This window comes from Agelaius phoeniceus, chromosome 4 (genome assembly GCF_051311805.1).
Source record: "Agelaius phoeniceus isolate bAgePho1 chromosome 4, bAgePho1.hap1, whole genome shotgun sequence".
NCBI lineage: Eukaryota > Metazoa > Chordata > Aves > Passeriformes > Icteridae > Agelaius > Agelaius phoeniceus.
Window position 1 is genome coordinate 47,625,041 of NC_135268.1, and position 26,541 is coordinate 47,651,581.

A 26,541-nucleotide genomic window follows, 5' to 3' on the forward strand; every position below is an offset into this window, starting at 1 on the left:
CTTCAAGTGCAGCCTCCTGACCTGCAGGTTAATATTTGACAGTGGCTGGGCAGAGGCAGTGGGGCTGTGCCACTCTGCTTGGCAAGCCCTCTTCTTGCTACACTGCTGCCAGTGTAACTGTGGTGGTAAGTCAGAATTTAGCCTAAAGATTGGTTAAATACTTCACTGGGATGGGATAACTATGGATTTGTTATTGCAAGGAGATGAAAGGCATTCTCTCTACCTACTCTTCATGTTTATTGTCCAGGCTTTTTGTGAGGGTTTGTTCTGTTATTCTCATAAGTGCTTCTGGTGGCTGCAAATTCCTAAGCAGTGACGACCAGTAAGATGCAAACTTCTTCAAATCATTACAGCCTGTTAGATAACTTTTTAAAAAATGTGTTATCATGACAGTGCTTTTCACTGTGGTCATGGCCCTGAGGTTTTTTATGCCTGATGTGACCATTATCATTTCAGCTTGTGGCTGAAAACTTGGCAATGTGGATATCCAGATAACAATGTTCTTCCTTCATCATTTGCACTGTATTCTTGTGCTTCACGTCTCTGCCTTGGACTGAAGCTTGGTTCACCAGAGTGTCACAGCACTGTGACATTCTTACAAATTGATTGATTTTCTTTATCCAAGCCAGTCTGTGCTAGGTGCTGTAAAACTATGCTAGATCTGGGACCTGAGTTGTTGAAAGCTTCCTGCACAGCAGGGAAGTGGCAAATGCTGGTGATGTCTGCTTAGGCATGGGACCACACCTCCTCTAAAAGCTTCTCCTGCCAATGATCCTTGCAAGAACCACCCTCTGTCAGTATGGCTCTGACTACAAGAAGCATGAGACTGCCAAGGTGACATCCATGTTCCACTGAGGCTGCCAGTGGTGGCTGACACCAACTCAAAGGAACATAGGATTCCTTCCCTCTGTTTTCTCGTCTCTTCCTCCCTCAAGGACAGGGCTTGAAGAATAGAGGTTCAGCCAGGAAATTATTACCTTTCCTGTTTCGCTGTGGTTTACCATCTACCTATGCAGGTTTTCTTGCTCAAAGTGTATTTTTGTTTTTTATTCATAGGTACTGGAAGAAGTAGAAAGATGAACTAGCAACCAATAGCTTGAATTTAAATCCCTTCTCACCTCTCATCTACAATATTCAGGAGGAATTAAGACTTTAAGCTTCCTAAAAGGACATGATACTAATTATGTAGATATTATATGACAGCACATAAATGTTATAAGTACAAGTGACTTCAAACATTGTAAAGAGCATCTGCCTCTGACTGAATCTGTGTGACAGTTCCATCCCACGCCCTCCATGCTAACACTTTTGGTGGGATAATCACTTCCCAAAGATGGCAATCATTCCATTGCTTGATATGTCCAGCAGTTTATGAAGGTTCATGGGTGAATGTGGACCAAGTTAGCCAGAAGGGGCTGAGATTTTTTTTTCCAGAGTTTATATTAGTATGTAGTCAAAATTTTCTAAATAATAGACCTCATAGGACTTGAATTTCATGTTCTAAAACTCAGTGCCTGTTACTAATAAATGTGGATAGTTTTGTTTCCCTGTGCCGTAGCAAGTATTTATAATTTATGTAAACATTGTAAAATTCAGGTACAGCTCCTCATACCTGCCCTTTTCCACTAGCATTGCATTATTAGTATGTCAGATTGATAAAGCATATCTGTAACGTGGCCAGGACAGTCAGACTTTGACTCCTCTAGGGCTTCTCTCATCATTTTTGCTGCAGCAGAACATGGCCTTAGGGCAGTGGTGCTTCTCTTTCTCTGTTGTCATTGAGAAAAATAATTGCAGTAGCTTTGGAGCTGTACTACTGTTTCCAGAGGTAGCTAATTGCTGTGTTGGATATGTGGAAGTGGAGGAGAGGTACTTCCAGGGTTAGGGCATGAGGCTGGGAAGGGATGGCTCCGATGCTCAGATGTTCCTGGGGGCTGCTCCTTCCTCAGAGCAGGGCTTCGGCTTTAGCTTCAGGCTGGCTGATGGGAGCTGTGTGTTGGGTCTCCTGCCAGCAAGCAGCAAGAATTCTGTCCTTGAAAACATCCACGAGGCAACAAAATGCTGGAGTTGGCTGTATTCTGGTGTGTGGTGCATAGGGCAGGCACCCACAGAGATGTCCCTGTGCGTGATGGTGCAAGAGGACGTGGTGGGGGAGTGGAGAAACAGCATGATGCTGCCCACAGCCCTGGTTGCCCCAGGTACAAGGCATTCTGAAAATGTAAAAGATAACAAAGCTTATAGCACAGTGCTATTTTTGTCATGCTTTATTGATTTCTAATTCATTTTACATCTATTTTAAGAATCATGCAAGTTCCCAAGCCATGTGTTGCCATTATTGCAAGCAGTCCTGTTGACTTGAGATGGCTCCCTCCATGAGAAAGGAATGTGGAGAGCATGGACATCCACCACAGCCACCCCACTCCATCTAGAAGTTATCCAAAAGCTTCCTACAGGAGCCACTTACAGTACCCAGATAGTCTCCATCCCTGATAATTTTTTATCTCATTTTATTTTGCTGTGTGTCATGTTAGTAGAATTAAATAATAATTCCTATATTAAGATAACAGGTGGAGCTGCTACCTGCACTATGGAGAGATGTTTGTTTCTTTAAAAATAGCTTTTTATAAATCTCTAGTGAATATTTTTACAAGAGGAAACATTTGACCCAGTTTGGCGTATTTTAAATATTTGCAAGGGTTCTAACAGGCAATGATTTTAATTCCAGTGAAGCTACTGCTAATCAGGAGACAGAGCTTATGCAGAACTCTCTCTTGCAAGCAAAAACAGGCGCTTAACATAATTGCTTCATAAGAATAAACCTAGCAAAACATTGAAGAGAATGTTTGACATTTAAACATCTGGTTAGTGTTAGTGGGGCTATTATTTTACCTTCATGCCAGAAAAACCTGCCATGTTAAAGTTTGATTTCTCAGGTTTAGAACCCATGAGCTTTGCATAAAAATAAGGGTTTATTTATATGAAAATATGCTCTGTCATAGTCAGATTTTTCTTATTATTCTTTCCCTCATTTGCCCTCAGACATGGGTGTCTGAGGCTGACACATTGTCTCAGCAAATTAAGTCAAGCTGAAAGCAAGGGTACAGTGTTAACACAGAGCAGCAAATAAGATTTACATTTTCAAGCAAGAGCAGTAATTAGGCCATTGCATATTTTATATCTTCATGTTTATTTTCAGAGTGGTGTATCAAAATAAGCATAGAAGTAATGAGACATAAGTGCTCCAACAAGCAGTTGGGGTTCATCAAGTAAAAACTACAAATTACTCTTTGGTTTTACTGCCACCCACAGAGTTTACATCTTTAAAATACCAGCAGGCAGGTGTTGTGGCCAGAGCTAATTGGGTTTTTAGCTAGGGACATACTGGGTTTCTGTATGACAAATTATAAAGGGAATAGGCAATCCACTACTTAGCATCGTGCTGTGGACTTCAGTATGTAAGGTGTTAGATTCTTTGCAGAGCAAATGAAGTTTTGAACTGATTATGCTGCTGCAGATGGCTATAACTGTTTGACTTCAGGCAGGCAAACTTTGAATGCAGGGGTCCAGGTCCATTGCTGCTGTAGTATGAGAATGGTCTACAGGGCCCCAAGCTCTAAATTCTCATGACCCAAATTATCCTCCCTCTGGCTCCAATACAGTGTTTGTATGCTTGTGTGTATTGGGTGAAGCTGCTGCTCTCCCTTGCTGTGCTGAACAGGCAATTTGGCCAGCAACCTTTATTCTTACCTGTATTTCTGCACACAGTCTTGCAGTGTTTGTCCACACACAATGCTACTTTTCTGGCAGAAGTAATGTGGCCACAAAGTCATCTGACTGGAACTGCAATTATATGCTAATTTAAGGTTTTCAACCATTAAATGCCTGTAGTATTTCTCCCTATTTTGATATATTCCTTTACAATGAAAGTATCTGTGTAAATTAAGCTAGATTTATGAGAAAATATGTCCCTGGAGTTAATTATCTCTTTTTTTTCTGCCCCCTTCTTTGCTTCACTCTCCCATCCCAAAGACACAGTCCTTTCCTAGTACCTGATATGTACTTTGTATCCAGCTACACACTGCAAGTATGGTAAGGAAACACAACCCAGAGCATAATCCTTCACCTTTCCTCCTCACAGATCTGACAGCACACGAGCCTTGCTACAGCTCTCACAAACAGAAAAAGGGTTGGGTATTCCCACCTGCCCCCTTTTGAATTGCATCAATTCTGATTATGAGCCAGAAAGAAGAAGAAATGGAGGATAGCTCCGCACCACTCTGTGTCACCTGCGGCCAAGCGCATTTACCGGAAGAAAACCACTTGTACAGCTACACCGAAGAAGTCGATGATGATCTGATATGCCACATTTGCCTGCAACCTTTGCTTCAGCCATTAGACACGCTCTGTGGTCACACCTTCTGCGCAGCCTGCCTTACAAACTTCCTTGTGGAAAAAGACTTCTGTCCCATGGACCGCAAGCTTGTGATTCTCCAGACGTGCAGGAAGTCCAGCATACTAGTGAATAACCTCCTGGACAAGCTAATGGTTAGCTGCCCTTTCACAGAACACTGCTCAGAGGTTGTGCAACGTGGTCACCTTGAACAGCATTTCCAAACCCAGTAAGTTGTTGTTGACAGACGTTTTTTCACTCCTTTTTTTGAGCAGAGGAAAAGATATCTTCAATTAATACTGGTCAAAATAGACAGTTAATGTAAAGAAAGAGTTGTTTATTTCACTCCCAATGGACACAGCATCATTAATTTTGAGCTGAATTTAGTCCATTTATAGTCCAAGGTATAGGCTATATCTTACTCTTTTTTTAGAATCAAATGCATTAATGCATGTAAGGTACTTCATGCTATTGTTAGCAGTTCTGGGTGAATACTTTGTGGTTAGCTGCACAATAACAATGTGTATGTAGTCCAAAGTGATCTGCATGTTTTGGGAAGCTGAACTGTTATAAATATTTTAATAGCACATTAAAGGTTTTATAATTGCCCTTTCTTCAAACATTTTTTGAATCACAAATGACCTATATGAGAAGTAGAGCAGAAAATATTCCAGTTTGGTATTGGTCTTTGAACCTGAGTGCTCCCTTTTTCCAGGTGAGCACTTACCCAGGGCACCATGGGGCTCGCAGAGAGACAGAGTCTGGAAATCTGGCTGGAATCCCTCTCCAGCCTTATACCTCCTGAGGTAGCCAGGAGCCCCTCAATCCTGCCTCTGGGAGAGACCTCTCCAGGGAGTGGTTTGGTTCCCCTGCAATGAGAGAATGGAATGATTCTCTGTTTTGCAGAGTAAAAGCATGTGCTGCTGCTTTTGTCTTGTATGTTCTGCCTTTTGTAAGGAAGGCAGAAAGGTAAAGAGGTACTTTCAGGGCTGTGATTTCTGATAGCATACTAACACTTTGGCATAGTCTGTATAACAGCACCTCAGGCCTGAGGAGAGATGAGGTCATCTAAGATGTGCCCTTTTCTGTGAGCTGTATCTATTACCCAGTGAAATTAATTCCCCTGAAGTTTGCAGGTGTAAATCATGGTGCTAGGTGTGTACTTCTGCATGTGCAACATGAAGGAAGCCTTGAGCAGCCAGCACAGGGGCTCCAGACTGTCCTGCACAGACGTGGCAGTACTGAGAACCAGCATGGCTGGTGAGCAGGCTGGTGAGCCCGAGGGTGGAGGTGTTCTCAGAGAGTGCACACTTCACAGCCTGCGAGCCCACAACCAGAAATGGCAGCCTGCTCTTCAATGTGTCCTATTTGCACTGGAGACATCATTTCCTAAAGCACCTGGATTCCCAGTAGGAACTTACTCACTTGAAGATATTCACTGAGTTATGGTATCCTAACCAACCAAAAATGTGATGATTTTGCAGTACCAAAACCAAAAAAAAACCCACAAACTTCAGCAATGGGTTTATTAATCCCTTGCAAAGGTCATGAGACCACTTTTCACTTGCTGGAGTTTTGGTGTTTGTGCATTTGGGTGCCCTTGTCCCCACATTTCTGGACCTGGCTTTCCCTGTGAGGGTGCTTGTGGCTCATGGTGCAAGAGGCAGTGGCAGCCCAGGCCAGCAGTGCTCTGGGAGTTCCACTGTGTGTGGCTAAGGGGACAAAATAACAGAGTTACTCATAATTTTATGTCTTAGGTCAGTACTTCTCTAACAGGCCTCAAATGTTAATTTCAACAGAAATGCAGGTAAGGGGACTATCAGTCTTCTGTGAGCTGCTGTCACTGAAATTATGTTTCTCTACATATTCCAACCACAAAATCTTGAACCCCTAGTGCAAATGCCCTTTCCCTTTGCTATACCTATAGCTGAATTTAATGTGATTTAGACCTTCCTGTTTGTCTTCATTTTTTTGACATGATGATGCTGTGGCCATAAAATTAGCAGGACACCCATTCCCAATTTACCCCCAATATATAAGCAAATTGAAATATTGGGTTTTGCATGGAGGCCACACAGCTAGCACAACTGATTTCTAGTGTTGATTTTCCAACGTGGATGTGTGCAAGTCACTCCAGTGTCTTAGTTTCTTTTCTGTAAGGTAGTAGTAAAGGTACACTTCACTACGTAACTCAACAGAATTGCACTGCTATGAACAATGATTTGGTCCTGTAAAGGCCTGGCAACTTTTATTCTAGCACTTCCTGTTGAATGTCAGTGGCTTGGCCTGGATCTTCCCCTCAGGATCCTCAAGATCCTGCTCTTCTGGCTTACTTGGCCTGAGCCTAAGCAGAGATGGAAAGAATTGTCTCAGGAACGTATTCCCACCATCTCTTGCAGTTGCCTCTTCCCTGTGTCAGGTTCCCTGCACCAGTCCCAGGTTTGCAAACCCCAGGAGCAGAAGACTGGAGAGATGCAGTAGGGTCTTCCTACCCTAAAACCTCTAATGTAGTGAAGTACAAAACATTGCAACATAGGCTGGACATTTTTTGTCTTTCTACTCATGACATGGCTTTTCTTTCCTCAGAATGGCTGGGAGTGCTGAGTTACCTTAAGGCCAAAGGGCAGAGACAGGAGAATTGGAAACGACAGGGAACTTCTGCTGTTGGGGGTTTCAGCTTTACAGGGAATAGGTACTGCAATGCCACTAGCATTCCCACTTGAGGGGAGAAATAGGAGGGAACATTCTGAGTGATCCCTAAAGGTGGACTTCTACATCCTTGTGCTTGCAGATGCTGCACAGCACCTTTATTTTCTTTAAGCACAGCATTAATTAATTACATAACACCTAAAGTATGTTATGCCTCTGCCTAATTTAATTGTTGGAAATGCAGAAACCTCTCTTGCCACCCCATCTCCAATTAATGGCAAGGAGAAGAGTGTTGTGCTCTGTCATGCCTGGGGACAGATTAAACAGACTGAGCTGAAGCTGTTCTCTTTAAGTCTTGTGAGTCAATAGAGGGAAGGGAAAATGTGTGATTTTGCTAATTAAAAATACAATAATAATCATAAATATTTGGTGTCTGCAGTGAGAACAGTTCAGAGCCCACCTGATATCTCCAGAGAACATTATTGTGTTCTCAGTGAATAAAATAAAGTAGACTCCCCTAGGGTCACCAGGGTGGTCAGCAGTCCTCACATTACTTGCATTATTCAGGTTCAGACCAGTTCTGATTCTCAGAGAGAAAACAAAAGTTTGCCCTGATTAGAGATGAGGTCACTGATGGGACAAGGTGAGCTTGCTGTTTTATGCTTTGTAATTGATGAGAGAACTTTACCATTTTTTTTAAACACTGGTTACCATGGAGCAGTCAACTGAAAGCATCCTTATTTAAAACATTTGCTCTTGCATCCTTCAAAAAAACCCTGAGAAGAGACGTGTCCTTGGATTATTACAAGATTTATGTTTGTACAAAAATATCTGACTGGATTTGGGGAATTCAGACTGAGATGCAAACAGCCAGCAGTTGGCTGTGATCTTTTGCAGCATTTTACTTTAAAAAGGTGTGGTCTTCTGATATCGCCTGCTACAAAACTCCACAGGGGGCATTTTTTTCCCCCCCTTGTCAGACAGCTACACCCTTCTGTGATGCAGTTTAGCTCGTAACCCATCTGCTTGTGGGCAGTGATGTAAACATACCAGCTGCCTCTGAAGAACCACTCTGAATCCTGCAGGAGGCAGGTCTCTTCCCCGAGCATCGCTCTCCTCTGCAGCATAAGTCACTGTCTCGCCAACCACGCTGTGCTGTCCCTAAACCCTCACATCTACCCATCTGAGAGTCAGATCAAGTAATCCTCTTACAGGTCAATGATTTTTGCAGTGTAGCTTCGTTTAAGGGATTTAAGCTCGATTCATAATGTGCTACCATTGCGTTGAAATGGAAAGGCTTGCTTAGAAGGGGCTTGGCTGGCACGAAAGCTTCTCGTTGTGTGTCCCACCAGCACAGAGAGACAGTGGGAAGGAGGAAACCTAGCAGCAGTGCCAGTGCTGCACTGAAAATGAAGGCTCTCCTGTTACTGGTCCTACCTTGGCTAAGTCCTGCAAACTACATAGACAATGTGGGCAACCTGCACTTCTTGTACTCCGAGCTGTGAGTACGCACAGTCGCGCTGGCATCGTGCTCTCTGTCTGTCTGTCTGACCCGAGTGGCGGGAAGGGGCTCGCCATGAGCGTGTCGGGGGGTCTGTCTGCCTGTGTGTCTGTGCCTGTGCATACATGTGAAGAAAATCCTGCAACCTCTTGCCAACAGCTTCACACCGTGCTGCTTCCCATCCAGAGGGCTAATAATAGCAGTACGTCCCCATTGCTTTCTGCCTTGGAAGCAGCTCAGACGTACTGAGTGAGGCTGCTTTCTCCCTTATCAACTTGTTTTTCTGTGCTGTTGTTTTACGTGTTCGTTGGTTTGGGGTTTATTTCCATTTCTGAGTCCGTGTTTTTCCTTTTTTCCTGTAAATAGCCTTCTGGGGATCTGGGTATGGGGAGGGCGTCAGAATAGACACCCCCAGTAGAGCACTGTCTGTGTACATGCATAATGTTCTGTGTGTAAAGCTGCATGCCTGTAGCAAAACGCTGAGAAGCCTTTCACCAGAAATAATTCACTTGAGACAGAAGAGAATTTTCCTGTATTTGTGTTTTTGCCCACAGCAGAATGTTATTTTTTCTGTAAAGCAAATTTAACTGTAGCAATCCATTCATATATCTTCATGCTTTTAAAAATCCCACCTCAAACGACCCCATAGCTGGTCTTTCCAACCCATAAAACAAATATTCTATGGTATCTTCTGTAAATGTTACTACTTTAATTTGTGCTTGACTGTTATTGTACTAGTTAGTGGAGCTTTTATGACTAGAAATAGCTATTTGCTTCACTATGTTTTCATTAATTATGTGTTGTTTGTATTTTAACAAATTGTCAACTTTCAAGATTTTCATTGAGATAATGAGTCAAATGTCTAATTCTCTCAAAAATAAAAAGTGACTGTATTATGCCTACAGTGCGAATATTTTAGTAACAGTTGTGAGTAGTACCAAAGAGACTAATTTTCAAATTATTTTGTCTACTGTCAGACAAAAATAGCAATGTTTTGCAGCAACACAAAGTCCCCTTTTGAAATCCTTGTGTGATGTGCATGGCAACTATTAATAATTTAGTCACACTGCGTACAACAGCTTAGGATTTCTGTGTGCTGTAGGTGTTTTTAAACATTTAACAAATCTAGTGTTGAGGGTTGCAGCTATGTCCTCATTTTAATTTACTGGCATTTTGTTTAAGAATGTTAATTTTGAAAAAAAACAAAACCAAACCAAAAAACCACAAACAACAAACTAAAAACAGGCTACAGGAGCAATCAAGCTCAAAACAGGGCAGATGAACACTTATAATGGAAACAATGGCATCTGGGGCATCTAGTTTCCAGGAAAACAAACCAATGAGATTAATCAGAGCACAGGCACAGATGCAGCCTACTTGCTTTTCTTGGGGAATTCAGGTTCACTGATTCTCCCAGGATAAAGGGCTATGATCTTTTCATCTCTTATTTATTTAGCCTTCTAACCCACAGAGATGTTAGTTGTGCTGAATGTCTGCAGTTGTTCTAATGGAGTGGGTGTGGACTGGGGCTTGGACGTGCATCTTCAGTTGTCAGCAATGGGAGGTGCACATCCCCTCTCCAGCACCCAGCCCTGGATGCTATCTGGCATCCTGCTGCCAGGAGCCAGTGCTCAGGGCCTCCCACACCACTCTGCCTCTGGCCAGGGCAGCAGAAAGTGGGATTTACTGGGGCTGACACATTCCAAATGGGCACCAGGCAGTTTGACCTCCTTTCAGAAATTTCTTCTTCTCTTCCACGTGTATGTAGTGGAGGAGTTATCTCATCATCTCTGGCTGCTGCTGGATGCTGTACAAGGTGTTGATGTACTAATCAGTGGGATGGATTCAAGGTCCTTTCTAATAATAGCAGTTGAAAGAAAAGGAGAAACACTGTTTTCAGTCCTGTTTAATCAGTTTATACGAGTATTATGACCTACAGGTTGCTTCTTCAGTTGGTAGGGCACTGCTCAGACATTTTTAATGCAGTTTTATGAGTGCAGAAAAAACACTGGTGTCCAGGACAGCCTGACACTCAGGGGCATGGGGTAATTTTTGCACCCCAAACAAGCAGCTTTGTAAATCTTTCCCTAAAGCTGGCTGAAGAGTCCCTGCTGTGTGTAGTGTGTCTGGTGGCTTGCACCATGGTTACACCTGCTGTGTGTAGTGTGTCTGATGGCTTGCACCATGGCTCAAAACTAGACCATAGTAGGCAGGAAGCATTTTTTTCATTATCACACTATCTTTGGTTGCTGATGAGTACAAATACTGGCCTCAGTCAGGACTCATTTTCTTGGCTGTCAGCCAGCAGAAATACTATTTGAGGAGGAAGAGTGGGATGATGGGTTTGCTAGCAACAAGGAAAGAGCTGGAGGACAGCGGGGGACGCAGTTACCATCACTGGTGCTGGCACAAGAGGAAGAATAAGATTCACACTGCCCTCTCTCTCACACAATCCATCTCTTTCCTTCTACTCTGTTCAAAGGTTATGTTATTTGTATTGCATTGCTGAGGTTTGCTTTAGTTCCAGGGCATTTTTGTTCCTAAATGTGGAATAGGCTACTTGGAGAATAGGGATTACAGCATAGCACAAAACCCATCTGGAGAGGCAGGCCCTGGAATCCAGCTAAGAAATAAAGAGATTTTAGGAGATTTGAAGAGGAGAAATGAACCTGGGGAAAGGCTGTGCCAGACCTTTGCACTTCAGCTAGGTGCCACACAGTTGGAAAAGGGAGGTGTGTGGATGTGTTGTAGTGGCACTTTATGGAATAGATGTTAGGTGCCACTATTTTTAGTTTTCTGTTAGCAGTCTGATAATTACAGGTATTCACAGGAAGCAAATACATGTCCCCTGATGTTGTCACCTGCACTAAAACCACTTCCCTGGCTATTGGCTGTTGTTCTTCCCTAAGCACAGATCTTGACACAGGTGTTGTTCCTGTCCTTGCTCTTTGCCAAATCATGAAGAGCAGCATGTGGAAAGCCAGGGTTCTCCCTTTTGAGGAGAAGACCATGGAAACATCCGACAGAAGAACAAGAGAAACCTATGAGATCTTTAGGGATCTCTGGGAGATGGGGGGATGTAGCCACACAATGTCTCGCACCATCGTAAGGGTATACTTGGGTGTTGAGGAAACCCTACCCCAGGATCCATGCCTTCTTCTTCATATACCTGTAAAGACTTGAAAAGGCATCTGTTCTCTTTCTTTCTTATTTAACGTATCTTTAGAGAGGAAATACTTGCCCCAGCATTCTTTTGGGTTGAGGTATGTTATTCCCTCCAGTTAAAAACATGGTGTGTGCGTGGAGAGGCAGCCTGTGGTCACTCTTAGGAGACTTTCCTGACTGCGATGACCTGGTGACACTGCTCACACCATTGCTATCCCTCTCACTTCATAGGACAAGCTCTGCAGCAGGGTGTTTCTCAATAGCAGGACTTTCTGCACCTTTAGCTCAAGGGGCCGCTTAGAAATAAAACTGAGGGGAGGGAGGTTGCAGGACTGGGCAGTAAATAACCTCACCTTGTCTCCCTAAGGACATCAATGACGTGACAGCCTGGGGTGCTCCCCAGCCTTATCCCAGCTCAGCACGTGGCCGTGCTGGCCGGGCGAGTGCCCGGGTGGTGCTGGACATTGCGTGTGCCCAGCACAGGTCGAGCGCCGGGGAGTCCTTGGCAGCCACTCCTGCTGGCACTCCTTCCCTCCAAGGATTAAACAGCTCCTGGCCTTAGTCCCTGCTGGTAATACATCAGCTAGATCTACCCCACTAATCTGAATCAAGCCATTGTTTTTTAAAATCTTTTGTTTGTTAGGTGGAAATGCACAACCTACTCCCATGTGTGGAAAAAAGTACTTTTTTTCTTATTACCCTTCTTGAGTTTTGCATGAAACAGTCGAAGGAATCTCACCAAATTAACTGGATCCAGTTTCCCCATATAACTTATACAATAACTACTCTCTTAAATTTGAAATCAGCACTTTGGGCTGGAATAACCAGTAAAATTTAGTTTCTCTGTTTATTCAATTTAAAAAGAAGAGATGCAGGTGCGAGCTGTCTTCTAGTGCCATTGAGCACATCTTTTTTATGGTAAAAACAGTGAGGTGCACTCTCCCAGCCCCCTTAGAGCGCTGAACTCTGCAGCCAACTTCTTTATTTTCTGTTCAACTCAGTGGGGAAACTTGTGTCTGGCTTCAAGTCTATCCTTGTAAAATATCTTCCCCACGGAGAGGCTGGGGAACGCAGGACTTGCAATAGTCATGACAAAATTGATAAGCCCTGGAGCACTTTTTGGGCTCATGTGTTAGTCCACTGCAAAAGCCACAGGTTGGCCTCCTTATTCTGTGCAAAGCTGTGTTTATAGGAATCTGTGTCAAAGATAAACTGTGAGGTTAATTAAAGCTGAAAGTGCTGGAAATCAAGGCTTGAGCAGAAAAACTCTTGAATAACAATATAAATGAAATGTTTAGGATATCTACATTAAATAGCCAAGACAAAGCACACTGAGATAAAATTCAGAGGGTCTTTTCCTCTGAATGATGGATGTTAGAATTGGAGGGCTCTTGGAAAGGAGAATTGAGGGGAATTAAAATAGAAAGGCCTGAGTGTGTCATGGGCTACCATTAGCTTCATCCCTATGCTTCAGCTTCACAAAAGGGCCAGACATGGAGTTGGTTTTCCTTCAGAATTCTGAGCTCTCCCACAAAATCTCCAGCAATGACCTATTAGTGCACCTTTCTCAGCTTAGTCCCCCACTAAGTTAGTCTCACTCCTCTTCACCATCTCTCTCCCTTGCCCTTCTCTACTTCTGTCCTCTGCCTCATGCCTCTTCTGGTCTTTAGCTTTGTTTATTCCCCTCCTGTTTCATGGCTTGGTCCTGCCTCTATTGTGCTCCTTTGTACAAGTACAAAAAAACTTGTAATCTAAACTCTTAGTATTGAGGTGCCCAAACACAATTTTCTAAATATATTGTGTTGCATTCAAGAGTGTTTTATGTTAGTGTGGGGGTGCAGCAGAAAGCTGTCATTTAATTGACTGTAAATGTCTGGGTCTGGTCACTCTTCAACCAAAGATTAATTGCACCCCTTTAGCAGCACAGTGGGGTCTGGGTTCTGCCCCACCTTCTGCCACCCTCTCACAGAGATGGTACCTTTCCCCACCAGCACATCCCTCCTGGCTTCTCTGCATAGGTTAGAGAGGGCTGAGTTTTTGTGGTATGATTGAGTGTTACTGGTTAGCATTTTTTTCCCAGCACTGTGATTCTATGTTCAGAAATAAATTTGTCTAGGACAGCTCCAGAAACCAAAAACCTCATGAGAGTATTAAGAATTTGTTGGTTCTGCCTGGGAATTTTGTGTATAAGGAAAATTGGTATTTTAGTTATAGACTGAGAAAGATCCTGCTTCATATCCTTCTATGCATGCAAAAAAGTTACCTTTACTCCAATCACAGCTACCTACACACACTTGAGATCAGAATTAGACCTTTTATTCTTCTGGATTGTTTTCTCAAGCCTTCTCACACCTTTGGAAAAGGCTGACATTGGCTGGTGTCAATCTCAACAAACACATTCTGTTGCCAAAAGTAAAACCTCAGCCAGCCAAAAAACCACTAAAACCCTGCCAAGATGGAAAGGCAATGCAACAATTATGGTTGGCAGAAAGGTTTCTTTTCATGAATGCCTTATGTCTCAATTATGCTTGATTTTTCTGTAAGTTGCTCAAAAAAAGGTGCTTACATGCAAAAGAAAGGTGTTTACATTGCCCATGCAACAAGAGCACAGAGGGGTCAAACCTTTACCCCACTTGGAGGCCCCTTCACAACAGGCAATCCACTTTGGAATGGGGGCCAAAGAGGGCAAAGCACTGAAGGTCTGGTGGGGTAGGAGAATGAGGTGGTGGGAGTTGCAGGAGGCTGGTGATCACTCACAAGCAGCAAACTCTCGTTTCTTGCCCGACATTCAGCCACACAGGCCGTATGCTGCAAGTTTGGCCGACCTCCGCATCTCTCTGACAGTTAACCTAGTTTAACACTGGCACTGGCAGCATGACAAGGATATTTTTCCTTGAGCTATTTCTCTGACAAATCTGCCAGAACTGGGCTGTCCTGCAACGTGAGGATAAGCACTGCTCTTGCAGAGCTCTTATGCCTGTTGTAGCTGAAATCCTGCTCTGAATACTGGTTCTGAGATCAGCCCCAATGCTGCTTGTTACACTCTAGGGAAGCAGACAAGCAGGTCTGAGGGTCTTCTTGGATATCTTTAACACTCTTGACCTTTTGGGGAAATCTGCCTTTAAGGTCCCCAGTCCACAGAGTAGCCAAGTGCATTTCATGACCTTCTCCATGATGAGAGCTATTGTTTAGGAACTAGAACTGATATTCTGCATCTTGGCATGTGACAGCATGTCTGAACTGCCTCCTGGAGCCATGCAGTAATGGGGTGCACAAGGATGCCAACAAGCACAGGACACAAATCCAGAGGTTTTGTTATAACATTGCCAGCAATGTTGGACTAAGAACTGCCTGTGTGGAAGTGTGCAGGTGACTGCCTGGGGCTTCCCCTTTCAAAAGGAGGGTCCAGACTGGTCCCTCTGTGTTGAGCTGGTACTTCAGTGGAGGTATCTGTTAGTCAATGACATGTCACATGTCATGACTAAACCCCCAGTACCACCAAAGAATTCCTGGTTTGGATCTGAACTCTGTTTTGGGATTAAGAAAGTGAATTGTTTTTACAATGTCTTAAAAAGCTGAATGAAGCCCTTGGCCTCAGCCAAGTTGCAGCTGGCAAAGGCTGCATTTCACTAGTGAATCCTTGGGCTCTCCCTAGAACATGCTTTATCCATTCATCTAATTTATTGATTGACAACAGATTTTGAATACTGAGGAAGGCAAGTTCAGCAGCAGCCCAGTGAAATGGCTGGAGATTTCAACAGATGTACGACTTTTGCACAAAGAAAAAATTCTGTAAATCATCCATAACTTTTACGTGGTATACAATATTTCCTCCCCATATGAAAGAAAGTAGGCTGACTGTAACAGTGGGCAAGTCAAGTCATACATTCAGAAAGTATCTTTGTCATTTTGGTTGGATTTCTGCTGGCAGCATCCTCAAATTTTATTGATAAAGTCTTGTTCTTCTCAGCAGTGCAGGCAGACAACCAGATTTGTAACAATGACACATTGCCATTGGCTGTATCTGCTCCCATTCTCTTTTTATCAAGGCACTGGGCTGAGTGCAGAGGATACCTGGGAGAGGAGTAAGAAATCATCATGGACTTCTCTGTTTTAATGGAGTTGTCTTGCTCCATAACATTGCTGTGACACATGGTATGAAGTCAGCTAAGACTAGATATTTGCAGTTACTGGAGCCATCTTAATTTTTATTTGCTCTTCTAGTAACTTACAGCATGTTATTTACCTGAATAATGTAAAATAAGTGATTAAATGCCTCTGGAGCTATAAATTTCAGCTACAAAATTCCATGATTAGTGTGTTACTTTGTAACTTGTTTTTCTCTCCTCAGCTCTCTTGAAATCATGTTGGCAGGAAGCAAGTGTTTTAGATCAGCAAGTCATTCCATGTGCATGTATTGTGAAGCTTACGCTCTGTATTACGCATTGCAGTCCCATCATTCACTAGACAGTGTACAATATATTTTTAATGTAGAATTTCAATAATTTAGCAACCTCTTAAATAGAAGGCAAGGGAAATCTGCTCCAAGGGTTGTATCCTCCTTTCTCCTCTGCAGAACTTAGTGAATGGATAAGATTAGTAGACTCATGGCCTAGGTTTTTCGTATTTTATTAAAAACAGACAGTACTAATTTTGAAAGCATAATTCAGGTATTTTCTTTTCTTCTCCCATATGTGATAAGCATTACTGTTATATGTTATTTTTAACTGCCAGTAAGCACTGGTGATATTCTACTGGTTTTAACTTCCTTTCTCATGTAAAAGGAGTAGTGGGATGGTTTCATAGAAACGTCCACAGAGACCTCTTCACTTGTGGGTTTTATAATTCATCAGTATGAAAGGTTAGAAAACATCCCTTGTGGAGTAGGCTTTCATGGAGGGGAGATGGGCATGGTTAACCAAATCTGTCCTGTGATCCATGGGAGACCATTGGAAGCAGAGGGTGTACTGTGCTGCTGCTCTTATATGAGGATGTGTAGGTTGATATGGATGAGCAAGGCTGTTTCACTTGATATGGATGAACGTCTCCTGCTAAGAGACTAAATTACAGTCAAAAATAAGTGCTCTGTATGAAAAGCACATGTTGCAACTCAGCCCTTTGCCAGGCAGGTTTTGCTGTAGGAGCAGAAATCCCAGGAGTTTGTTGTGGCTTGCCCTTGTCAGCTCCCAAAGGAGCGTCATCTCTGGTTCTGATTTAAACAATTGGCACATCTCTCCTTCAATCATTACTACCTGGTTTGTTTTTACAGAGGGAGGATGGCGCTGCTGGGGAAAGGATAAATAAGATTATTTTTCAAATGCAGTGTGTATATACTGGTGTTTCTTTTTTTTTGTTCTTGGTGCTGCTGTCCCTGAAGTTGTCATTGGGATCTGTTGAGGCGATGCAGAATTGAAAGTGCCAACGGCTGCTACTTTGCTCCAACCCAGGCTGTGATGGAAATGTTGATACTAATAATATTAGTAAATCAGTTTAGTTATGCTAAGAAGGTTCTGCTGTGGATGCCCAGTGGTATCTACTGCAACCCATGTCGCCCTGCTGCAGCGTGGACCCAGCCTTAGATTGGCAGAATCTTGTGCATCCCACATGGCCCCCAGTGCTGGGAGCATGCTGTGTTCTCAGCATCTGCTTTCTACCTGCATTGTGCTGTCATGGGTCACAGATATGGCCAAACAAATGTACTTTCCTTGGTGCCATGTCTGTCAATTTTCTCAGTGACCATTTTTAGATGGCATTTAAATTTTGCATATCTTGATGAATTTTAGTGGATTGAATGCGCGCAGTTTCTAGCAAACGTGCTGCTTTCAGTTTCTTCCCTCAGAGGAGATGAAATTCCAGTACATTTTTTATTCTTCTAGGGCATGACTGTAATGAAGTTGGACAGTAATGGTTGCTGCATTTCACTTTTTTTCTGCTCTTTCCCCAGTAGCCTAAGTATCTCTAAGTTTGAAGGCACTTACAGTTATGGTCTTTGAGCTCAAAATAAATCAGAAGAGAACAGACCAAAACAGGACACAGAATCTAATAAGATATATTGTATAAATATAAACTTGCACTTAATATGTTGAGCTGAGAAAGCAAACAAATTAGCCTTGCAGATCTGCTTTTTCTATAATCTAGGTTCAAATAATCGTGAAGTGACCCAAGTGAACAAAGAAATTCATGAAGAGAGGCCAAGACCGAGTAACCTTCTTCTGGAGCTGATGAACTGTAATCCATACCAGATATTTGAAAAAAAGATTTGCTCCTGTTCCATTTACCTCACAACAAAATGTCCTGTCCTCTCGTCTCCTTTTCTCACCTCTCCTCGCCAGCAGATGCTAAGTTGCATCCTTCATATTTTTGCTAACTCAGTATTTGTAGAGGTTAACAGTCTCTTTCTCAGAGAGAAAATGCATTTCACAGATTTGCTTTTTGTTAAGGGCTGCTAATTGTTGCTCAGATCTTCCTGTGCTACATGTCTCTTCTGTTTTTCAAATCTCCAGCAAACAGAGGTTGACAACCAACACAAAAAATACCATAGTGATTTTGTGCCCTGTGGTGCTTTACAAAACCAAGAGGACTCCCAGCTGACAGTAAAAAGGCTTTAGCCTGTGATGAAAGTGTTTGCATGAATTTGTTTGCATGTTGGGTAAAAATAACAGTTTACTCTTAAACAGGTGCTTATCTTTTTGCAGTACTACATAAATTCTCTGGACGCTACCTGCCAAGTACAAATTGGCTGCTTCTGCCCTATTTATCTTTTAAGAAAAGATGCAGGTTTGAGCTTTAAATAGGTTCTTCTGTGGGTTCTCTTGACAAGACTTGTAAAGCTCATTTAGTCTCTGTCACCACCAGTACCAGGCTGTGTTTTGGTTTCTTTGGCCATTTTCCGTGTGACTCCTGGCTACACTAAATCTTTGTCTTTCTCTTGCTTCCTCTCAATTCCTATTTTATTATCTTGACTCTCGCCTATCCCACACTTCTGCCCCACTAGGTTCAGCTTTACCAAAGGATCAAGGTTATCAGGGAAGTGTGGCTTTGAACACTGAACAGCATGACAGCAACACATTTCTTCTGTCTGGTAAAGGACAACTGAACTGGCTTAAAAACATTAGGTGCTTTTGGGTGGAACTGCAAATAGAGATCACCAAATGTAATTTCAAAACCTCTTGAAGTTGGTAGGTTCAATCAATAGAAGATAAGACACTTATGCTGGGGCTGCACAAGCCATGTCCTCATTGTAGTGGTGGCAAGACCCTGTCTTCATCCTTCTCTCATCTGTGTAATAGTGAAAGAGTCAGTGAAATGATGATTCACTTGAATGTCTTGTCTTGTTGAAGGAGAGAAAGAAGAAAAGAGAGAAAATGGCTGACTTGATCTGGCAAGGACCTATGTGGTTGACTCCAGTGGTGCTGAAGACACTGAGCCATGTGCCCTCTATTACCTTGCACTGCTGCAGCACTGCAAAACTCTGAGCTGATTATGTTTCTTACTTCGAATTTATGGATTAATGTATGAGTAATGTATTGTGAATTTAAGCTGTAGAACTTAACTTCAGCAAAACGTGTGGAGCTGAAGGCTAAAAGCAAGGAAATCTTCATGGGTTGACCAGATTTGCTAAGACTCCTTTTATACTACTTTCACTTCAGCAATCTTGGTGAATTCTAAACATTTGTCTGTTAGACTAAACATGGGTTAAGGCAGACCATGGAAATACCTCAGTTGAAGAGCTAACATCTAATCAGAGTTTTATCAACTGATCCTCTGCCTAGTTAAATTACCATCTGGACTGAAGAGTTGCAAATTGTCCTACAAAACCCACTACAAATGGTGAGAATAAAACAAGCCAAAAAAAATAGGGGTCATAAGTTCTCTCCCTGTGTAATTCAATTCCTCTTGCTTAGTTGATTTGTTTAGTTCCAGAACCTTGCTCTAGTTGTTCTGTCTGCTATTCCAGTACTCAAAAAAGAGGATGCTATGGAAGAAGTTACAAAAACAGCCAGATCAATGTGCTTGATATTACTCCACTGACTTCAACAAACTACTCTCTTGAATTTAATTGTAATTAATTTGGAAGAAAACAGGGTTTTGCATACAAAGGAAAACTTCTGCTTTTCACACCTATAGAGCAGAGAGATAGGATAGTAGAGATCCAAAAAAATATTTTTGAGAAAGGAGTGTCTAACCACACTAATTTACACCACGTGGTTTTTAGCAGAAACAGTAATTTAAAAAAACAGAACATCCCTTGAGGGTATGTGGGTGAATGAGTTGAAACAATATGAATAAAATGTCATGGACTCCAGCTTCTGCAATCTTTGTGACAACCTCTTCCTCCCTCAAAAAATACACACCCCTGTGTGGGAGATTTGTAAAACCTCAGACTTCACTTCTCCTATCCCTTGTGACAATGGTAGTTGTATGACAACAGATCTTATAAAACAGTGACTTTTCTCATGGTGGTTTTGGGGGTTTTTTGGGGTTTTTTTGTTTGTTTGTTTGTTAGTTTTTTGGTGTTTTTTTTAAATGAAATTTATCTCCCTGCATTGGCAAACACAAATTCCATGACTTTAACACCGACCAGAAAGTCCCTTTGGAGAAGCATGTTTTCAGGAGAGTAGCAGGACTTGGGATAAAACAGTGACCCACTGCTGAATAGTCAGATCTGCTGCTGAAGGGCCAGGGTACAGAAAGGCCCCTGTTTGTCTCCAGCTCTGAAGTCTGTAAGTCCTTATAAGGCCCATGCATGCTACCACAGAAGGCTTCTAGGTGTTTAGGGGTGAACAGACTTGCTGTCTGTCTTACAAATTACTGAGGAAGCTGTATGGCATAGCTATAGACTAAGGATTAATCCTGGTCCCCTCTGACCACCTCTCATTGACCACAGTGATGGGGGTGAAGTAGGAATCAGTTTGACAGATCCATTTCACCTCAGTGTGCCAGACATAAGGAAGCAGAGAGTTCAGGTTTGGTGTTCTTTTTCTGTTGACTGAAGGGAAAGTCTGGGCTTATGGTTTCTTTGTTCAAAATCTTCTATGTGATTTTTTTCCTGATCTCCTGGTGGTGTCTGAGGGTGAGGTGAGTGTGGTGCCATGTGGCTCACCTTCCTCTGTCCTCCCTCCTGGGGAGGCTGTGGACACAAAGGAGAACAGGAGACAGCACGTGTCCATCTGAGACCTGCTTTGGCTTGCTGCATGGGCATACACTGGCAGTACTTCAAAGCAAGCGTGACATGGTGTTTTGCCTCTGAAGGTGTATGACTTCCTGCAGAACCCTGGAACAGAATTTTGCTGCTTTTTCTGGAACAGCTGGCCCAAGGGGGCAGACACAAGAAGAGAGATAGTAATGGGTATTACCTGAAATCCTCCTGGGACATTCTGTAGATGTGGCCATGACTGAGCAGGAGAGGGCTCATATAGGGTTATCTCAGCTGCAGCATCTACACTGAGACACAGCTGTGCTCTTCTTTGTCAGAGAGAAACAGAGAAACTGGATGCTAAGTAATTTTATAATTTACATGTCTGTTTTTCAAGTAGTGTTTACTATTTGGAAAGTTAGTCAGCCTGGGCTTCCTGAGCAAAGTTTTCAAGAAAAGCTTGAAACCATGTGAACCATCTTTCTGGAACCACCTATTGTGCTTTATGACAGTGACAACTCTCTTGGCACCTTTCTTCCCCCTCCCTGACATTTCTACAAAGAACAGCTGTGCTGCTTACGGTCCCTTGTTCCAGGGAAGCAGTTGCTGATGTAATCCTCGCCTCCCTTCTGGCTGCTTTGCAAAGAGTGCTTCTTCCAGGTCTTCTGAAACAGTCACATTGCAGAGAAATGGTCCTCACCCTTTGAAGCCATTGGTGACTTCTCAGGTCCAGGCCTGAGCACAGAAGTTCAGGTGACTCCTGATTCTGCATCTTTAGCAACATGTGGGTGCAGTGACGTATTTAGCAACACATCTTTCTAAAGTCCTGAATTCTTTTGTGCTTTTAGAAGGTAAATGCGTGTTACTTTCATTCGCCTCTCTCCTTTTTGATAGAGATGCAGAGGGGATAAAGTGCTATTCCTACAATTAGGACTTTGTGGCAGTGCTTTAACTCTCCCTGCTTTTTGTGCTGTGGTAGTTTAAAGAGACAAAGCCTGTGTTGTGGGAGACATTGAGAAAAACCATAGTAAGCAAAAAGGATTTTTTATTACATATTAAACAAAGCAAACTTAGCAACTAGTTTTCAAGATGTGGCATACTGAGGGAGAGACCCTGTCTCTCAAAGAGACCAGGCTTGACCAATGAGGCATTTAGTGTCCAGAAGAAAGGGTGGCGAAGAAAGGAAAGGGCAACCACTTAAAAAGGTGGTTTGAACACACAGGGAAGCTAATCCCTAATAAAGTTGGGTGTGAAGTGACAATACTGTTCTTATTCTAGGATAGCTCTTCTGGTGAATACCCTCACTCTGGAATGGGGATGTCTCCAGGGAAGCTATTCTCAGATGTGTGTGTCTGCACATATAATATACACAGTGTGCCTGAGGTATCATTCCATAAGCACCACAGTAATCATCTACTTCCCTGTTGCAGACAGCCCCTAGGAAGCAGCACCACCCCTGTAAACTGAATGTGGTTAACCTTTGCAGAATACTTTGTGCTCCATTTTGGAAGGTCATCCTAATGCCAGTACCAAAGTTCTCAGAAAACCCTGCAACATGGTGCTGTAGCATCTTCAATTAACTTTTAAAGAAAAAGAAAATAATTTGTCATGAGGCTGTTCTGTTTACAATCACTAATTGTTAGGTATTTATTTACCTTTCTTTTTCCTCCTTTTTCTCTCTGCATTGCACTCTTATAAACACACAGTGCTGAGTATCTGGCTTTGCCCTTCAGGAAGCAAACTTGCTTCAGGGCAGTTAAGGAAGTTTCTCAGAAGTTGAAGATAGGTAAACTGCCAACCACTGGTCTAAGACATTGTGAAAAATTACTACAGAAACCCATGTCTCAATTTCTAATATAAATATTTAAATGCACTACAAATTTTGTTTAGTCTGTCTACCCATTTTTTTAATCCTCAGTGGCCACATCAGGCTGAGGTGGATTGGATATTTTGTAACCATTGGGAAATTACTCATTTTATCTGCTAGACTATTCTCTATTATATGGCTTGTCAAGCCATCTGCATTAGCAGCATGCTGTGTTTATATTTACATGAAGCAAGTAGGATTTGTTTTATGTATGTCCCAGTCGGGGCTGCAAACATGTCCAACGCCCCCAGCATGGTGCTGTCCACTGGACACCAGTATGCATGTCCAGCTGCAGATCCTGTCTTTTGAAGATGGTTTGGGTCACCTTGAGTGATGCCTTTGATGTGAAAATTAGCAGATGATGAGGCATGGCATAAGCATGCTGCTGGAAGTTAGATTGCCAGCTGCCTTCTGAAGGACCAGGGTCATCTCAGTCTGAAGAAGACAGATGTAATTATCCCCATCTCAGAGCTGATAATGAAATGACATCATTTCCAATGCCACCTTGGTTTTCCTTCAGGGAGTCCATCATTACTGCTAACAAGACCCAAGTCTACTTAAATTGTGACGTTAACAAAATCACAGCCTGGGCTGGAACAGCCTCAGGCACAGAGGCTGTCTGAGTCACCCAGATGCCACAAACTGTCACACAGAATTCACAGTTTGAATTCATTTCAGGACAGGCTGTCGCACAGCAGCCCCAACCCATTTTCTGGGAGCAGCAAGGTCAGGCAGGATGTTCCTTCTAGGACAGCAAGAGCAAGGCCACTGCCCTGTATTACCCAGGGAAATATAATTTTAGCCCATGCTCAAGGGTCAGTGCTCCAAACCTGCTGCTCAGGTTTTCCCACCATGTTCTAGGTGCCCAGCTGTACACAGCTGTAAAACATGATTGTATTTTAAAATTTAAAGCAAGACTCATCATTAGAGCTTGAATATTGAAATTTCCAAGGCTGCAGTGTTGTAAAAGGGAAAGGAAACTGCAGCTTCTTGAAGGATATTTTGTATTTATTTAATTGTTTCCAGTACTTTAGTTGGATGAATACAAAAGTTAATGTGTTTTGTAACGGGTCAGGATGAAGTGACTGCCTTTTATCCTGAAGAGGCTTTTCTAAAAATTGTATAATTAAAGAAAAAAAAAAGTAGAGAGAAAACATCCAGTATCTGAATGGGGCCTACAGGGAAGCTGGAGAGGGACTCTGCCAGGGACTCTTGTAATAGGACAAGGAGTAATGGGTACAAACTGAAAGAAGGAAAACTTAGGTTAGGTATAAGGAAAAAATTCTTTACTGTGAGGATAGTGAGACGTTGGAAAGATTTGCCCAGGGAAACTATGGATGCCAGCAGTGTTCAAGGACAGGTTGGATAAGGCCTTGAACAGCCTGGTCTAGTGAAATGTGTCCTTGTCCATGGAAGGTGGGGCTGGGACTAGATGGTCTTTTAGGTGCATTCCAACCTAAACCATTTTATGATCTTCTCTTATTTATACAATGCAAAAATAGCATGAAATCTGAGCAATTAGAAGTGACTAAGGAAACCTAAAGAAACACAAAACATCTGTAAACTAAGGAATATGAAGGAGCAACAGCCTGAGAAAAATTGGTTTAAAGGAAGATACAGGGCAAAACTTGTTTACTTCTCCTACTTTTTTTCACAGTGAGTACAATTGTTCAACATCCCCGGAACAACATCACCAGGGATGTGGTAGAGTTGCCACCACTCAAGGTTTTTAAGATGCTTAAGGTTAATCACCTCAGATAAAAGTTTTATCACTCAAAATTTTGGAGAGGATGCTAGATAATCTCATCTAGGCTTCCTCTCCCATGAAAGGTTGGACAACATGATCTGTTGAGGTCTCTTCCAGCCTAGGCTCTTCTATGATTTTATGGTACTTTTCTTTGTCACGGGTATGCATTTTGTGTTGTTGGTGATATGGTACCCACTTCTGAGGGCATCTTTTGTCCTTAAGGTTGAATTCTTGCTTGCACTCTAATTTTTTTATTTTATTCCTTGATTCCCCAGTTAAATCCCAGTGATCTGAGAAAACAATACACAATTTCCCAGAGAGGTTCTCAGCCTGTATCTGAAGCCTCTAAGGCCAATTCTTCAGCTTCAGACTGAGGATGGGCTTGTGTGCCTTGATAGTATTGCCAGTCCAGGCTGGACTTAAAGAAGAGTGCCTTTCCTTTGAACCTCTCTCAAATTTAACTGAAAAGCCACAACAGGCTCTGAAGCAGGATTCAGTTTCTCCCTCCCTCTGTGCAAGTTTTTAATTTGGATGTAGCATTGGTCTCCCTCTTGCTTAACTCACCTCTCAGAATAAGCTTCAGCAGGAGGAGCAGAACTCAGCCTTATCCCAAACTGAGTTTTAGTGGTTAGAGCACTCCTGAAAACTGGGGTAGGAGGCTGTGAGCTCCTTCAGCCTCCCCAGCCTCCCTCCTCCACTGACAGTGGTCTGCTTACAACAGGAGGGAAGCCACACCACTGCTCTCCCAGGTGCTTTCCATCATATTGAACACAACACTGCCTGTAGGTGCCTATCTGGGGAGAAGGGTGAGTGGACTGGGCTTTTTTCAGATTTGGGTAAAGGAATTCAGGTAAAAAGTATTCCTGATAGAGCTATTATAAAAGTGTGTTCCAAAACAAGAGAAATTTTCACAATTTTTACAGCACAAGTGAGCATTTCCTACTATGTGAGGTTTCAGGGGACTATAAACAACATTCCAGCCATGCTTGTGCTGTGGCTGGATTTGGACTTTCTGAAGCCCTTAAATGTTTTCACAATGTGTGTTTATTTTAATGGATGGATGAAATAGCTCACTGAAATATCTCATATTCAACTGGGTGGAACTCATAAAACACAAAGAGTGAAGATTTTTGCTTGCCAAATGGGTCTGGGGGGATTTGTTCTGAAAACTGGCTTGTGATGTCCCTCTGATCCACCCTCTTCTAATCATATGGGCAAAAGAGAAGAATGCAATGTAGTTTACTTATAGGGCTGATTTGGGGTCCTTGTTGACTATTAGACTTCTGATTTTATAAGAATATGGGAAACATTTGTGACATTTCAAGAAACTACTTAGTTGTACTGGCAGAGATGTTTGCTTAAGACTCAGCCAGGCATCTGACAGGGATCTCTGTGGTTTTTTAACTCCTGAGGTGTGCTGAGATCTCCTTTTTTGTGACCTTCCCTATGAGGAAGCAAAGATGTGTTTAGCATGTGATATGTACCAAGATGTGTTAGCTGTATAATTTAGATATCCACGCTGACCTAGAAGGGATCTTATGTGACTTTTGGGTCACAGTGGTCAGAGACAAATGCCACCAGAGCTAGACCTGTGGATGGTGGTCCACAGCATGTTCTGTGAATCAGATTGTGTAAAGACAGCATTTGTGATTTGCTGGATGTAGCTCCATTATTTCCTATAATTTCAGATTCCAGTGGAGAGCATAGTAGTAAACCCAAGTCTTGGGTTGAAAACATCTTGAAATTGAACACAGTGTTCTCTTTTTATTATATCTAGAGGCTTATGGGCATGTGTTACTTCTCTTTGCCAACAGAAGCCTCACACCTGCTCTCAGTAGTGCTGGCTTGCTGAGTCTGTGACACAGCAGATATTGTAATTAGTTTTATTTTTAAAATAATTGCATGCTAAGTATATGTAAATACAAAGTTTCTGTCTGTCAGGCTTTTCTGTCTGTAGCTGCAAGAATTCGGGTTAAGCTAATCCTGTCAACCTTGTTAAAAACCAACCCCACTTGTCCCATTGCAAACATATTTTGCTCACTGCATCATACAGTTTTTATAGCATAGGTGGGGATAGTAGGAGGGG

At 42.6% G+C, this 26,541-nt stretch overlaps 1 protein-coding gene across 2 annotated transcripts in view; it reads left to right on the forward strand.

The window, feature by feature from the left end:
- Positions 1-26,541, forward strand: part of LNX1 (ligand of numb-protein X 1) — a 119,445-nt gene that overhangs the window by 50,264 nt on the left and 42,640 nt on the right. Inside the window, exon 3 of one of the 2 annotated variants that reach the window (XM_077177538.1) lies at positions 4,139-4,619. In XM_077177538.1, coding sequence (XP_077033653.1) covers positions 4,234-4,619 — 386 coding nt within the window. In that variant the 5' untranslated portion in view covers positions 4,139-4,233. Of the gene's footprint in view, positions 1-4,138; positions 4,620-8,016; positions 8,541-26,541 lie in introns of those variants that run through there. The other variant, XM_054632752.2, reaches the window with a different exon arrangement.